This window comes from Poecilia formosa, unplaced genomic scaffold, assembly GCF_000485575.1.
Source record: "Poecilia formosa unplaced genomic scaffold, Poecilia_formosa-5.1.2 Scaffold28, whole genome shotgun sequence".
In the NCBI taxonomy this organism is placed as follows: Eukaryota; Metazoa; Chordata; class Actinopteri; order Cyprinodontiformes; family Poeciliidae; genus Poecilia; species Poecilia formosa.
Window position 1 is genome coordinate 691,099 of NW_006799967.1, and position 15,579 is coordinate 706,677.

Here is a 15,579-nt window from a genome sequence, read left to right on the forward strand (position 1 = left end):
AATGCTCTTTATTGTTGTGTGACAGAGTCTATTACTTTTTCACAAATGGCCAGATTTTTCTGAATATGTGTTTTTGGTTTTTCTGAGTGAATGAAATCCAAATCTACTTTTTACATTAATTATTGTACTTATTCGTTTTTTTATTTTTATTTAAAACACGTGTACACGTAGATAACTGTGGAAAAACAAATGCTGTGCTTCATTACCAAAGCAGCCAACTCTTAGCTGTACTCTGTCTGAACAGCATAACTCTTGCATGTCTCTGGATAATTGGAACCTGGCGAGCACAAAATAAGCCCTTTGTGTTTTAAAAGTGGGTTCTGATGTCAGGGGATTTGGTCTGATCCCCTCCAACATGTGGACTTGTTTTGCTCTTTCTTTTAAGTATTGCTTTGTCAGCGCTGGACGATCATTTAACCGTTCCCAACCGTCTCCAGGGCGCAACTGAATTCAACCCACTGAGAATTGGACGTTCAGATTTTCTTTCTCTCAGAGAAGTTAATGCTGCTCTTTAGCATCACTAGCTCTCATTGGTGTTAAATGTGTCTTATGTCAGTGGGAAGTCAGTTTCTCTTCCTGTTTGGGGCAAACCTTTGCTGCAGTTACACATGTAGCGGGTCAATAAAAACTGCTTCTGTTCTGCTCTACATTTTTATTTCTGCTGCTTTAATTTGGATTGTTTCACTCAGGCATGTTAACACTTTCATGCACTCTTCTGTTTTTTCTAATAATAAAAAGAAGAAACTCGGTATCACTGTTGTGTGTTTCTCAGTCCTTTAAATGTAAGTCAGATGATGTGATTCCATTTTCTCCCAGCAGATTGATTTCATTTGGACGTGAAACTTTTCAGCTGATTTTCTGCTCTCATGCCTCCTGCATTAGATTTGACCCATGTGACTGTTGTTTTTGAACACAGGGATCTGAGCTGTTCGCCTCCAAACGCAGTGTACATTAAGCAGCATGCCTTTCATTTCTTATGACTAAACAATGTTTATGATTAAAACTATAATCTGTTTAAAAAAAAAACAAGTTTCCTTCTTCCTCCTTTTCTTCATATCTTCCAGTATGGTGCCATTTTATAGCACAATTAAGTAACTTTGTTACCGTCAGTGGTTATAAAAATGCTGTATATATGAAATGACTTTCTATGACGTAATTTAACACATTAAATTTGGGCCTCTGTCTCTTTAAGAAGCTCCTGCTCTTTCTGAAGCTCCGCCCTCAGGAAGTCGTCAGAACGTGCATAAAAGAATTAAACTTCAGGTACGTTTTAGACGAAGGAATAACATTATAACACAATGTAAATCTCAGAAAAGTTTATTTTACTTGCCCCTTTAAAACAAGCAAACAAAAAAAGTCAGTTGTATTTAGTGGTAAATAATTGAGCTTTTTAAAATGAGAAATGTGACAATGACTGAGTCAGCACTAAGTCCAGGTAATTGGCCATAATGTCGCAATGACAATATTTCTGTATTTAAAAATAAAAAATAAATAAAAATAAAAAATAACTTTTCCAATGTAATATAACTTTTAGAGAAGGGGTGCGTGTGGTTTTTATTAGCTGCATGCAAAAAGTCTTCAAAAACCCGGACAGAATCAGATCAATCAGTTCGCTTAATGAACTGAATTGCTGCAAATAAACGACTTCCATATCACTTGGCATATTGCACATCACTGCGCATATACGTGTGTGGTAATAAAATGTTGGCGTGAATGCTGCTGCTGCTCTTTGTGTGTAAGACAATATTCCCAATAATAAAATCCCTGTGGGTCTGAAGTTAAGTTTCCAGTTTCTTTTTCCCCACCTCCACCTCCACCTCCACCGCACACAAAGGCGCAGTCAGGTCCGGAGACAATGAGGGCATTGAGAGCAGACGCTCTCCTTTATTTGCAGATGATCTCCCTTTACCCACATTTACCAATAAAGTATTTCGAATTCTTTCTTCCGTTTTGCTTTTCTTTCTCTCTCTCTCTCTCTCTCTTATTTTTTTTTATTTTTATTTTTTATTTTTTTGCTTTAGACCTCTTGGCTCCTTTTATGGTTTACCCAAACATCAACCCATCTCCCCTCCCTTAAAACTTTTTTTTTCTTTTTTTTTTCTTTTTTTTTTGGGTTTCCTCTGTGCGTCACACCAACTCGTCTCCCTCAGCCAGTTCAGAATGACTTCAGGAACTTCCTTCCTACTAACTCCACTTGTTGAATCGGCGCTTTTATTCACTCCTGGGCGCATCTGATCATCCCGCGGCTCCGCAAAGGGAGGCGCAACATCTTCTTCTCCGCAACGTGTAGTTGTAGATCCTCCCTCTTTCCGGGTTACCGTAACCCTCTCATCGCATCGCGGACACGCAGACATCACCAGCTAAAGAGGCTGTTTGAATTTTTTTTCCTCCTCTCTTTGTCTCTGAAGATAATGTTAATGATGTGGCGAGCCGGCGGTCCGAAGTTTTCTGAAGAAAGTGTAGGGGCGCAGGAAGGAAAGATGTGACCACTTTTGGTGTTTCTTCTCGACGTCTGTGAGCTCGGGTTATGAGATCCGATCCTTCAAGTGTCGGTGTTCACATCACTGGAGCTGCTCGACACAACTCTGAGCCAAAACTTTCAGGATGACTTGAAGAGGCGGTTCACGTGGCGCCTGGTACCCCGGAGTAAGGTGGGTGTTTTGTTTACCCTCCCACAAAAAAAATCTCAGATGTGTTCTGGTAGATGAAAACAGAAGGAAGCGTTTATTTTTTTTTTGTCTAACAAAAGTAAAAAAAATAAAATAAAATAAAATAAAATAAAAAGTATTGTTAGTTAAATATTAATATGAGGCAGTTTAAACAAATGTATCTTTTTATATTCTCACTATGCTAATTTTGGTGTTCCACAAAAAAGCTGAAAATGATTGGTAATCTTGCAGCTGACAGAGACAACATTTCACTGTGGTCTTTATTATAGCACTTCCCCGGGGACTGAATCAGCTGTTGAGACTGTGGCCTGAGAACAAACAGTTCCATGTACTAATGAGCTGAGCAACAGGAGTCCAGTAAAAGTAGTCGCACAATCGTACTTTTCCCCATGTCACCACCAAAACCTGAAACGTCTTCTACTGGGATTTCATTTGACAGGAAAACACAAAACCAGAGAATCATTAGCCAAGTGAGTTGAAGATGATTCAGGACCATGTTCATTTAGCAAATAAAAACCTGAAAACTGTGACTTGCATTTGCATGAATTCCAGTAACAGGAATTGAACAATTCCACGTCAAGAGTTTACCTGGAATTTACCTCATGAACGCACCGAGACCAGAATCTTTGCCTTTTTTTTTTTTTTTTTTTGGTGTTTTTAACAGTGTCACCTCCAAAGCTTCCTTGGTGGGTTTTAGCGCCGCAGCTCAATTTAACAATTTTTTTTTTTTTTTTGGTGAAATATGTTAAGTCCCATTATATCGGATTGACAGAGTATACGACCAGCAAGTTTAACATCTCTGATTCTCAGTTCAACTCAGAGACTTTTAAAAGACTATGACTTAATCTCAACCAGGTTTATTTTAGGGATGTTGTACCGTTAGAAGATGAATTTCGACCTCAGTTTAAATTCTTCTTTCCATCAGCTCCAAGCAGCTTCTTTGTCACTATTGAAGAAAACATCCCCTCAGCATCATTGTGCCACCACCATGTTTCAGCATGTGGATGGTGTGTTCATGGAGACGTCCAGTGTCAGTATGTCTCATTTGACCAGTCCACCTTCTTCCATTTGTTTGTTCAACTATAAGACTATCTTATTAATGCTATTTTTGGACTTGTCCCGATCTGATATTGATATAAAAATCAATCCGATTTCAGCCAAAAAAAAAAGAGTATCAGATTATCTACGTCTGCATCTAGAATCTCCAATATAAACAGGACTCTGCTCCAGTATTTAGTCCGCCATTGTTACGTATTGTTCTCTGTTTGGATAATATCACCTATCAAACCTTTTCCAACATCCCACATGGAAAAATAAGTAGTAAAAAGTGCGCATGATTCATCCTGATATTGTTTTGGGGTCAATATTAGTATCAGCAAATTCTCAAAGCTGCAATATTTGTATCGTATTGCAAAGTGAAAAAATTGTATCGGGACACCCCGATTATTTTATGAAGGAGTTGTGGAGTTAGTTGTCTTGTCAACAGATTCATCTACCTGAGCTGCAGTTCCTCTAGCGTTACCACAAGCCTCTTCGGTTGCTTCTTCTTTTTATCTGTTTGTTTGGCCGCTTTATATTAAACACACCGTCATGTCTGGGCAGGTTTGCAGTTGCGCTATACTCCTTCAGCCTTCTATGACAGACTAAACAGAGCTATGTGAGATGTTCAAAGCTTGAAGTTATTCTTCAACAACCTAACCCTGTTTTAAGCCTATAATCACCCCTTACCTAAACAGGTTTACATTATTTTTCACTTCACTTACGTACCTGAAATGTGTTTGAAATGTTTGAAGGTTTTCCATGTTCTCATGTGAGTCGTAAATCCGTTGGAAAAGATTTTATTACCTTTCTGACCTATTTTTAAAAAGTCAATTTTCTTTTATTAGCTTTGCTAGGTAAGAGATTGGCTGGAGCTCAGTGGAAACGTAAGTTCCATTCCAGTTTCCCTCACCACATGTCGATGGGCAAAGTACTTAATCTCCAGGTGTCTACTGATTTTCATATCACTGTATCTTGCGAGTGCACCTGGGTAACTGGGACTGTGTGCTCTGGGCGCGACACACAGTTATGTGAAAAGTATTTTCCCTCCCACAACTGTCTTCTGTTTCTGTGTTATCACATTTAAATTTTTCCTAACAGTCAAAGTTTAATCTCAGTCAATGTTAACTCGAGTGAATAAATGACAAATTTGCTTAAGAAGAGAAGAAAGCTAGCCAAAGCCCTGTGTGGAAAAAGGTGATTTACCCCTGAACCTAATAACTATCAGTGCCACCCGTGGGGGCTGTTCTGGGGAAGAGCTAATTACATCGCTTTAATATTTGTGGTTCACCAGGAGGCGTCAGCAACAATCCACAGTTGGAATGTTTCAGTTTTCTTTTTTAAAGTTGGTTTGTTCCTGGATGGTTCGCTATAGAAAAACTTGGATAGATATAAAAATATACATGTTGTCCCACTACAAAATACGCCATCTGGGATTTGTCCCATTCCGATGCGTTTCATCCTGGCCAATCAGCGAACAGAAGGAGTTGCGAATGATGCCGTTGACTTTCCGGGTTGTTTTCACCAATGCAGTCTGCCTGTGTAAGGTTGTAGGTTGGTGATGGCAGCAAAGGACGTGAACGAAGATGTTCAGTTTGTGTTGGACACACTTCCAAATATCAAACAGTTAAAGTTGAAGTAAGAGGAACGTTTGAGATACTTTATTGCTAGCAAATATGTTGTGGCTCTACTTCCTGTGTGGCTGTTCACAGCCACTCAGTTTGCTATGAGATTCACAGCGTAGTTTCTTTCACAATTTAGCTAGCACATTACATAAGTGACAGCCGAAATTTTTTATTTTTTTGCAGAATGACTTTAATTCACGTTAAAGTTCATGACACAGCATGTCTCAGATTAAAATCCAAATGTTGACAGTCCAGACTCACCATTACCCTTTGGCTTGTGTTTAGGTGGAGAGCAGAATTCATGGTTTTATCATCCAGGTCCTGAAAAGCATTGTAACTCAAGACCATCATACTACCACTACCACTGTGGTGTTCTTTTTTTCAGACAGAACTTCTGCAGTGTATTATTGTCTATAATGAATATAGAATATTTTCCCCTAAAGTCTTGTGGATCAAATGATCTGTTGGCCTTTGTCTTCTTATTGGTCAGCCTCGGAAAGCTCATTTGACTGCCCTTTCTTTTTTTTTTTGGCCTGCTTGCGCCTTATTGTTGAACCACAAATTTTGACCCTAAATGTAAGGTCAAGTAAGGTCAGCAGTGCTTGTGACGTCCTGGATGAGTTCTCAATACTTTCTTTGAGTCATTTCTTTAGGCTGCCCTGGGAAAGTTGACCACTGTCCCACGTTTTCTCCGGTTGTGGATGATGGCTCTCATTGGGGTTCAGTGGCTTCCCAAAGTTTTAGAAATGGTTTGTAACCCCAACAAGACTGAAAAGATGCCAATGACTTTGCTTCTGTTAAGTTCTTGATTTTATTTATTTCTTTTTGTCGGATCATGATGTGATTTTTCATAATGTAACGAAGGGGTAGCTAGTAAAATGAAATACATCTTCCCAAAACTGTGGTTAAACAACATTAATTGTAGGGAGTCCATTAGTGTTTGTTTTTTGGTTTTTTCCCTCAAAAGGTCGGATAGGTTGGAATGGGTTTTCCTTCCTGATAAATGAAATCATTATTCACAAACTGCTTTTTGAATTTTGTCCGGTTGTCTTTGTCTGATATTAAAATTTGCTCGATCATCTGAAACATTTAAATATGACAAAAAAATAAAAATAAAACAAGAAGAGAGTACATCTGCTGTGGCCAAGCCTTTTTCATGCCACAGCGTTTTTAATCCACTTACCATTTCCATATTCAAACCTAGGCTGAGTTTCACACCACCTCAGCGTAATTCACTCCTATAATGTTTAGAAGCCACACTTCAAAGATTACACAAAGTTTCCGAGCTTCCTTGCTTTACATTTTACTTTAATCTCAACCGAGTTATTTTAATGGAGGAAACCTGCCTCAGGCCTGGCATTGAAGTCAGAGGAAAGAAACCCTCACTTTGCATTGTGTCACAACATCATATCTCCTCACCTCTTGTAACCGAGCCATCCGTTTGCCTCTCATAGGCTGTATTTTGTTGGTTGATTGGACGGAAGGGTACAGAGGAGTGAATGTGTCAAATCTGTTTGGTCGTAAGGTCTTATTTCGCATTTCGATGCATCTCAAGCCATGTCTCATGCTGCGAGTCCTGAAGATGCCCTACCTGAGCACAGCTGCCAAATCTCATTGTGTTTTTGTATGTGCTAGCGCTGGGCCCTGCTGAGTCCAGGCAGTGGCCCAATTTTAGTTAGTTAGGGTTTCCAAATGCATTACAGCAATAGGAATGTATTCAAGGGAATGGGTGTGTGGGAGTTTGTCCTGCCATCACCTCTGGTATGTTGGTAAATCTTGTGAGACATACTTGCTGGGCATCTTTCTTTCACTGCTACATCTTAACGATCTCAGATTTAATCTCCACTGAAGCTCATAAGGCTTGTTCTCTTTAGGACAAACCACAAGATTCTGTGTCATTTGTTAAAAAATGACTTCAATTAGTAGGAGGGAAACAGAACGCACCTCAGAAACCAGAAAGATAGAGGATGGATTTCTCTGCCCCAAACACCAAAAACTGTCAGGAGCACGTAAGAATAGCCAACTTTCTCATCCATGGACCTTTGTTTAGACCCAGAAAGAACTCAGTTAATTATTCACTACATAAAGCCACGGTGGCGAGAAGAGGCAAAATACTTAAACTGGTTTGACTTCAAAGATTCAAACCAGAAGGAAGTTCAAAAGAGAAGGAAGTTGCCTCACACCACACAAAATAAAGATCAACAGTATGATTTGGTGTGAAGGCCAAGCAACGCTGAGCTGTGGGCTCACAGGAATGAGATGAAGCTTAAACTCTTAGTCTGCTAATCATTACCTCATTTTGCCTCTACCTCCTCCGTTCCCCAGCTGTTGTTAATCACCTGTCATCAACTCCTCTGGTTCCTTAGTCACTTGCACTCCTTGTGTTTACATAATCTCCCTCGTCTCGTTGTTTTTCATTGGCTCCTTCTGTTGCTCCTACTCATGTTCCTGGCTTCCCATTGGTTCCTGCATTGTCCACTGTTTGGATTATTAGTTCATTGTTTATTTTTCATTAAAGAAAGTGACATACGTTATGACACCTTCATGTAATTTCAACTTGAGGTTTCTCTGATTTTGCTGAAGTGAATTGAAATATCCTTTTTGGACCAATCGGGACCGGATTGCTAAAAGAAGCAGCCAAATCATTTGCTCTGTGTTCTTATTTTTAAAACAAAGAGAATAGAGTTCATTGTTAAAATAATCTGTAGGGTGTGTTTTAAAAAAAATCAAGTCAGACTTGAATGAGAATGACGGTTCAAAAGTTTGTATTGGGAAGATAATGTAAACTACAAAGGTTATTATAAAGGTATTTATCCTCTGAAAAAGTACGTGCAAATAGATGAAGCATTCTTGGTGTCATTTTAGCTTTGCTTAAATGACTTTCTAATAATAAGGGTGTGACAATACAAGCACCTGAGATGAAGTGAATATTTAATGACTGGAAAATTCAGTTTAACTTTGAGAAGTCAGTGGTTTATTTGAGCTCGTCTAGACTTCAACTTGGTCTTAATGCTAAAAATAATAACTAACTTTTTGCGTTTTCACCAAGAGAATTACTGAGATTCAGAAATCTCAACCTGTGTTTTAAATTGTCTCTGAGTGTAGATGTATCAGGTTTAGGTTCGATCAGTTTAAACATTTGCCAATACAGTAAAAATTAGCTGATTAGAAACTACAACTCAGGGAAGCTCTACAGTGTATGCTAGCTTCACCGTCGCCAACGGTCAGCTTTCCTGTCTTGTCTGTCGTTGTTTCATCGTTTCTTTTTACTACTTAGACCTTTAAGAGTTTTTGTAGACAAGTGTTGCTGGCAAAGGATGTTTTCATTTGCCTAATTTGTCAGCACAAAGAATTACTTTCTTTTATGCCTTAAAATAATACTGAAACACAGAAACAGTGTTTCCTGCTTGAAACAGTCATATTCTGGTTCCATAATACTGAGCTAAACTTAAAGTCACAAACTGACAGGGTCTGGACTGACCTTTACAGGATGGATTTCACTTGGCAAGAACCATGCTGACATTTTATTACACTCCTAATCTCTGGTATTGTTTTTTCACTGCTGAAAACTGTGAAGTCTGGAAACAACTGGATGAGTTGGGAAATGACATGAGATGTCATTACACCCCAAATTATAATATGAATTTTATCTTTTTTTCTTTCTTTTTTTTTTTAAATAATAGCTATAAATTTAAATTTGAGGTGACCACCCAGCCATAATCTATTGCTGAATCTATCTGAAAATTGGGCATTGCAGCCTTGAGTTGCCCATCTGGATGTCTTATGTAGGAAACACGTTCTGTATTTCAGCTGAAGAGAGGCTGAGCTCTCCCAGCCTGGTGGAGACACACCAGCATTAATAATTGATTGAAGGACGTTTACGGCAGGGCTTCAAAAAAGGTGAAGAAACGTTGTGTTATTGAAACCGAATCCATTCACTCCTTGGATACCAAACGCAAACAGAGTTTGACTAAAAGAAAGGCTAGTGCAGCGGGTGAAACGTGGCCCCGTTTAAAACTTTACTGACTCTTGGTGCAAATATTCAAGTCATATTAGACCCAAAAAAGAAAACAAATTCCACAGTAATGGTTTGCTTCAAATGTTTATTCTGTGTTTTTAATCAAAAATACCACTCAATGTTTTGGTTTCTGTTCCTCAAGTGTGTTTCTTTTGTTTTGTTTTGTTTTGTTTCCCCACAGGATGAATGCAAAGCGGTTCATGCTGAAGCTCAGGAAAAAGTTCATCCCCAGCCTCCTCTCCGTGCTGACGGTAATTATCCTGCTGCTGGTCAGCGCCAAGTACATCTACATCCCTGAGTTCCTGGATCCTCCATCAGCTCCAATCAGTCAGTCATTTGTCAAGCACAACATCAGCTGCAAAGCCATTTATGACATGGACCCAGTAGAAGTGGGTAAATCCCTCATCATCAGAAGGAAAACTGTGGTGGAAGATAAAGATGAACGTCTGATCGACTTTACAGGAAATTGCCCTGTCTTCAGGAAGATCAGGGGTTATGATGATTTGTGTGTTTCCGAGGAAGAGAAGATTTTTCCCATTGCGTACTCTTTGGTTGTACATAAAAATGCGTGGATGGTGGAGAGACTCCTCAGGGCGGTGTACTCTCCCAACAACATCTATTGCATACACTATGACAAGAAGTCGTCGGCTCAGTTCGTTGCCGCCATGAAGGGTTTGTCCAGCTGCCTGCCCAACGTCTTCATCTCCAGCAAACTCGAGACCGTTTTCTACGCAAGCATCAGCCGCCTGAAGGCCGACCTCAACTGTTTGTCGGACCTTCTGACATCGGAGTTCAAGTGGAAGTACGTCATCAACCTTTGCGGCCAGGACTTCCCGCTGAAGTCCAACATGGAGCTGGTGTCAGAGCTGAGGGGGCTGAAAGGCTCCAGCATGTTGGAGACGAGTCGACCCAGTGAGCACAAGAAGCAGCGGTTTCTGTACCGCTACGAGCTGCAGGACGCCAGTTTTGAGTATAAGAAACTTCCGGTGAAAACACAGCAGGCAAAGTCTCCACCGCCGCACAACATAGAGATGTTCATCGGCAATGCCTACTTTGTGCTCTCGCGGGAGTTTATCCAGTTCATGAACTCGTCGGCTGTAGTGAGGGACTTCCTGGCCTGGTCGGAGGACACCTACTCTCCAGACGAACACTTCTGGGCCACACTTGTGCGACTGCCGGGCGTTCCCGGGGAGGTGCCCAGGTCCCAGCCCGACATCACAGACCTGATGAGCAAGACGAGGCTTGTGAAGTGGCAGTACCTGGAGGAGAACCTTTACCCGCCGTGCTCGGGGCAGCACGTCCGCAGCGTTTGCATTTTTGGGGCGGCCGAACTGCACTGGCTGCTCAACTATGGTCACTGGTTTGCCAACAAGTTCGATCCCAAAGTGGATCCCATCCTTCTTCAGTGCCTTGAGGAGAAACTGGAGGAGAAGCAGAAGTTGTTTCAGAAAGGGACAATGTTGACTTGCCCAAAAGGTTAGCTAAAATGATGGCTATTGACTTTTCTTTTAATTGCCCCACAATCTTAAGAGACAAAATCCATTGGACCACACAAGTCCGGTGGGGTCACGTGCACTTCTATGAGTTTTTTTCTTTTATTTGTGTGGTTTCGGGAACTGACGGTCTGACAGGACACCCACTAAGGAGCTTTTGTGTCGATCAGAAACTAAGACATACACACAAATATGCGTACTATAGGATTGTGTTAGTTATTTTTTTCTACATTCTGCGCTTTGCTACATCCATTCCTATTTTTTTGTTTAGAAACACTCCATCCTTTCTCCTTGGATGATAGATTTCTCTCTGTCAGAAATGTAGGAACCTCAAGCATGTTGTTTAATTAAGGAGAGAAAAACTATGTCTACAATCAAGTTCAGGGACCAGCTACTTTCTATGTCACTGTGATTGTGGACTTTTCAACTCTTTGTATCTTTTGAAAATGCTTTATAAAAGACTTTGAGCATTGATGGAACAGCAATAGATTTCCAGTGCTTTGAAAACATTTAAACATGATTAAATTATTATTGAAGACTTGGGTTGCACAATGTTGACTATGAATAAATCATCAAAGTCAGTTCTGAAGTGTTACTATTTAATGAATAAAGTATTATTCTAACCAGATATACAGTACTTGGATGATCTGAAATGTACATTTATGGCTGATGAAGATGTAAAGAAATACTGAACATACTGTACATCCTTGCAGGTATTACTGAATAGCAGGACTATGAATACAGTTTAAAGCAATAGGCACAATAGACACAAACAAAAACGCAAGTCCTGAATGAAAAATACTAGTTTTCTTTTCTTTAATGCTAATAGTGTCTTCTACTTGCCAAGGAGGAAACTTTAACAGAGTTTAGGGCGTAAAAAGTGTTGATTGATGCAAATATGTGCAAATTAGGCAAAACTCTCGCTATTGAAAACCGTCCTGGGATGTCACCCGGTCTCCCCCAGCCTGTCCATGCAGTTTCACTCTTTAAGTTGATTTATCGTGTCCGTCAACAGTCCTCTAAAACGTCCACATCTAAAGCAGGAGCCATTCACTGGACTTCTAAATCTGACACGGGGAGATTTCGCCGCGAGTCTCACTGAGAGAGCTGTGGGCAAAAAGCGGCGAGATAATTTAGCTTCTGATGAGCTGGTTATATAAAGTCATTTTATTAGATCAGTAAACAGCACTCAGTAAACCATTTAAAAGTAATAAAAAGCTGCACAATGGAGTGGGTTTTCTTTTTCCATAGTTGAAACCAAATGATCACAGTAAAAATTTGCAATCTAAAGTGTAAAAACACTCGAATATGAATACATAAATTGCTCCTGTTCACTGCTGTTTGGTTTTAATCCAGGCACCCTCTTTTTGGTCTGATCAAAGTTTTTTGTTTTTTTTTTATGAGAAGTGCTTGCCACATTTTTTATGTGGTTGCAGAAACAACATCATGAAAGGTTTCATTCTTCACATCGTCACTGTGAGCGGTGCTGTGAAACTAAATGTCCAATTAGCTTTAAAAGACAGTTGGAAAGACAGCGACTCAGGAATGGGGTCGCAGTATCAGTGTGTGCATTATTCTTATTGCAAAGTATGATCAGAAGGGAAATCGTTGTTGGTTAATATATTCCAGCTGCCGTCGGACATAAATAAAATTGCCAAATAGGTTAAAGGTCACAGAGTGATGGAAGATGAAAATGAGAAGACAGAAGAAAATGTGCATATATGACAGCTGATGTTGTCATTGCAATATTCACTAATAATATTTCCAACAGCAATCAGAATAACTCTCAAATACACAAAATAAACGTACTAGTTGCGTTCTGAAAAAGCAGCAGGTTAACCGTTGACAAGATGGCAGCCATAAGGTCCTCTTCAGGAAATCTGTTGAAAATTCACTCCGTTTTTCATACGTATATCGCAGGGTTGGTAAAAAAAAAAAAAAAAAGTCACTGTGAGTTTTGGTGACACTTTATTTGAAGGGGAGTGCATAAAACTGACATGACACTGTTATAAAGATGACATAACATCTTGTCATGAACATAAAGCAGTCTTTATGAATGTTTATGTGCCAACTTTGCATGATTTTTGAATTATAATTTAATGCAAAGTTGGCATTTTTAATGGACTTTCAATGCAACTTTTAGAGCAAATTTGCATTAAAAGTGTCATTATTTACCGAATGGCACTTCAAGATAACTGTCATAAACATTCATAAAGACTTCTTTATATTCATGACAAGATGTTATGTCATGTTTATGACAGTGTCATGTCAGTCTTATGAACACCCCTTCAAATAAAGTGTTACCTGAGTTTTTTTCCAGTAATCCTGCAGCCCTACTGAGGACGTCTCGGTCAGGTTTCGGTTTCCTTCTGTGAGATTCTCTCAATAGCCTGATGGAATTTGGGCCATTCCTCCTGACAGAACTGGTGCAAGGTTTGTAGCCTGTCTTCCTTACACACACACACACACACGCGCGCACACACACACCTCTGCCATTTCCCATTTGAAAGACTCCTTTCTGTGCAAACTTTCACTTCCTAGCTGATGTCTTGAGCTGCTTTGGTTTTTCACATTGAATGTGTTTTAATAAGATTTGTAGTTTCTCTTCATTTGGTTCTGGTTCTGGGGATTGAGGGTAGACCAGAACCAGAACACCTGAGTGTTCTTGAATTGATGATACGACAGCAGATCTCTAATGTGTTGTGGTGCTAAACCGTTCAGTGATTTATAAACTACCAACAGTGTTTTAAAGTCTATTCTCTGAGGGAGACAGTGTAAGGATTTTGGAACTGGTTCTTCCTGGTTTTAGTGAGAACGCGAGCAGCAGCAGCGTTCTGGATCATCTGCAGCTGGAGGATTGATTTGTTAGTCAGACCTGTGAAGACGCTGTTGCAGTAATCAATGCGACTAAAGATAAACACATGGATGAGTTTCTCTAGATCGTGCTGAGACATTAGTCGTCTAATCCTGGAGATGTTCTTCAGGTGATAGAAGGCCGACTTTGTGACTGTCTTAATGTGGCTCTGAAGGTTCAGGTCAGAGTCCATCACTACTCACAGGTTTTGGGCCTCATTTCTGGTTTTCAGTTAATCAATCAATCAATCAATCAATCAATCAGTCAATCAAATTTTATTTGTATAGCACATTTCCGCAGCAAGGCTGCTTTACATAATTAAAAATCAAAATAAAAACAGCCTGTGACATTGAAGTTGTAATAACTGAAGCTGCGCATTGATTCTAGTTCGCTCCTCTTTAGGTCCAAAGATAACTTCAGTTTTGTTTCTGTTCAGCTGGAGAAAGTTTTGGCACATCAACACATTTATCTGTTCTAAGCATCTATTCAGTGATTGGATGGGTTCATACGACCTGTTTATTTGAAGAAGAGTTGTTTCATCTCCACAGGCAGCGTTTATCTCAAAGTTCACCTCCTTCCATATACTGAAGAAATTGCATAAAACTGAGCTGCTCGTAGAGTTGAACGTGGGCTGACCTCGGTATCAGGGTCGGCCAGGCATCCTGCCCTGGTTCAGCTTGGAAGTGGAAAATTATAAAAAAGTGTGACTTTAAAATAACTCACAAGCAAAGTTACCAGAAAAGCCAAGAGTCACATGACAGTCCTAGTTCTGTTTCAGGAAATCCACAGTTCAGGTACATTAAAAGTGCAATGTCTGTTGGAAAAAAAAAATAAAAAATTAACCACTGAACACACCTACCTCAACACGAAAGCATGGTGGCAGCCGGATTGACGGGAAGATCAATGGAACCAAAGTAGATCAAAGTTGGCCTTTATTTTTAAGTGTTATAAACAAATAAATAAAATAAATAAATAAAATAAAAGTATTAGAGGCTGCAACAGACCCAAGACTGAGGCAACGACCCAAACATACAGCCAATGCTATAATGGGATGGGTTCAGATGGAGAAATGTTCATGTTTTAGAGTGGCCCAGTCAAAGTCCAGACCTAAATTCAACTGAAAATCGGTGGCAAGACTTCAAATTGACTGTTTACAGATCATTTTGGGCAGCTTCACTGTGCTTGAGCTGGTTTGCATAGAAGAATAGGCGAGAAAAACTTCAGTCAGATGGAAAAATCTAGTAGTTGAAACGAAAGGTGGAGAAAAAAAAATCACACTTCCCAGATTTTTATCTGCAAAATGTTTATTTATTAACTGTTCAGCCCAAAGTCCATACTTTGGTATGAGCCAACACAAATGCACTTTTGCACACTTTATCTATCTGTGTCCAAGTACGATGGTGGCATTAGATCTGATGACCTTCTTAATATCAGTAGTTTATACCTCATGTTCTGTTGTGTCTTTATCTTTGTTTCTTCTTTTAGGTTTGTTTTCTCACTTGCTGCCTCTCACCCAACTGATTGGGTTTGTTTTTTCTTTTTTTTTCTGAACCACAAATCATTCATTTACCGTCACTGAGGAGGAACTTGCATTTATAACATGGTGGTTTAAACACACGCCTATTTTTCTCGCACTTATCAAAGGTCAGGTTACCTTGGTGTCGACGGGCGCCGTCTGGGGAGGACGAGACTATGTTTCAAAATTCCAGAGATTGGACTCTGAATAAATGTCTCAAGGAGCTTCTGTTCAGTTCAGTCCAGGTAAAGTGGGTGAAATAATAAACAAACAGCTGAAAAACAAACATGAAAATACGTGAAAACACACACATTATAAACACTCTGTGCATCAACCTTTTCAACAACAAATTGTGCATTTGTGTCA

At 39.7% G+C, this 15,579-nt stretch overlaps 1 protein-coding gene across 1 annotated transcript; it reads left to right on the forward strand.

Moving 5' to 3' along the window:
* Positions 1–1,709: 1,709 nt before the first annotated feature.
* LOC103135857 (beta-1,3-galactosyl-O-glycosyl-glycoprotein beta-1,6-N-acetylglucosaminyltransferase 4-like) lies at positions 1,710–11,471 on the forward strand. Its single transcript, XM_007548807.2, has 2 exons — positions 1,710–2,651; positions 9,532–11,471. Exon 2 carries the CDS (start codon positions 9,533–9,535, stop codon positions 10,829–10,831), a length of 1,299 nt encoding a protein of 432 aa, XP_007548869.1. The 5' UTR covers positions 1,710–2,651; position 9,532; the 3' UTR covers positions 10,832–11,471.
* Positions 11,472–15,579: the final 4,108 nt, after the last annotated feature.

What these genes read in the sequence shown, in the direction of transcription:
- LOC103135857 (XM_007548807.2), top strand. Translation starts at nt 9,533, where the DNA reads ATGAATGCAAAGCGGTTCATGCTGAAGCTCAGGAAAAAGTTCATCCCC.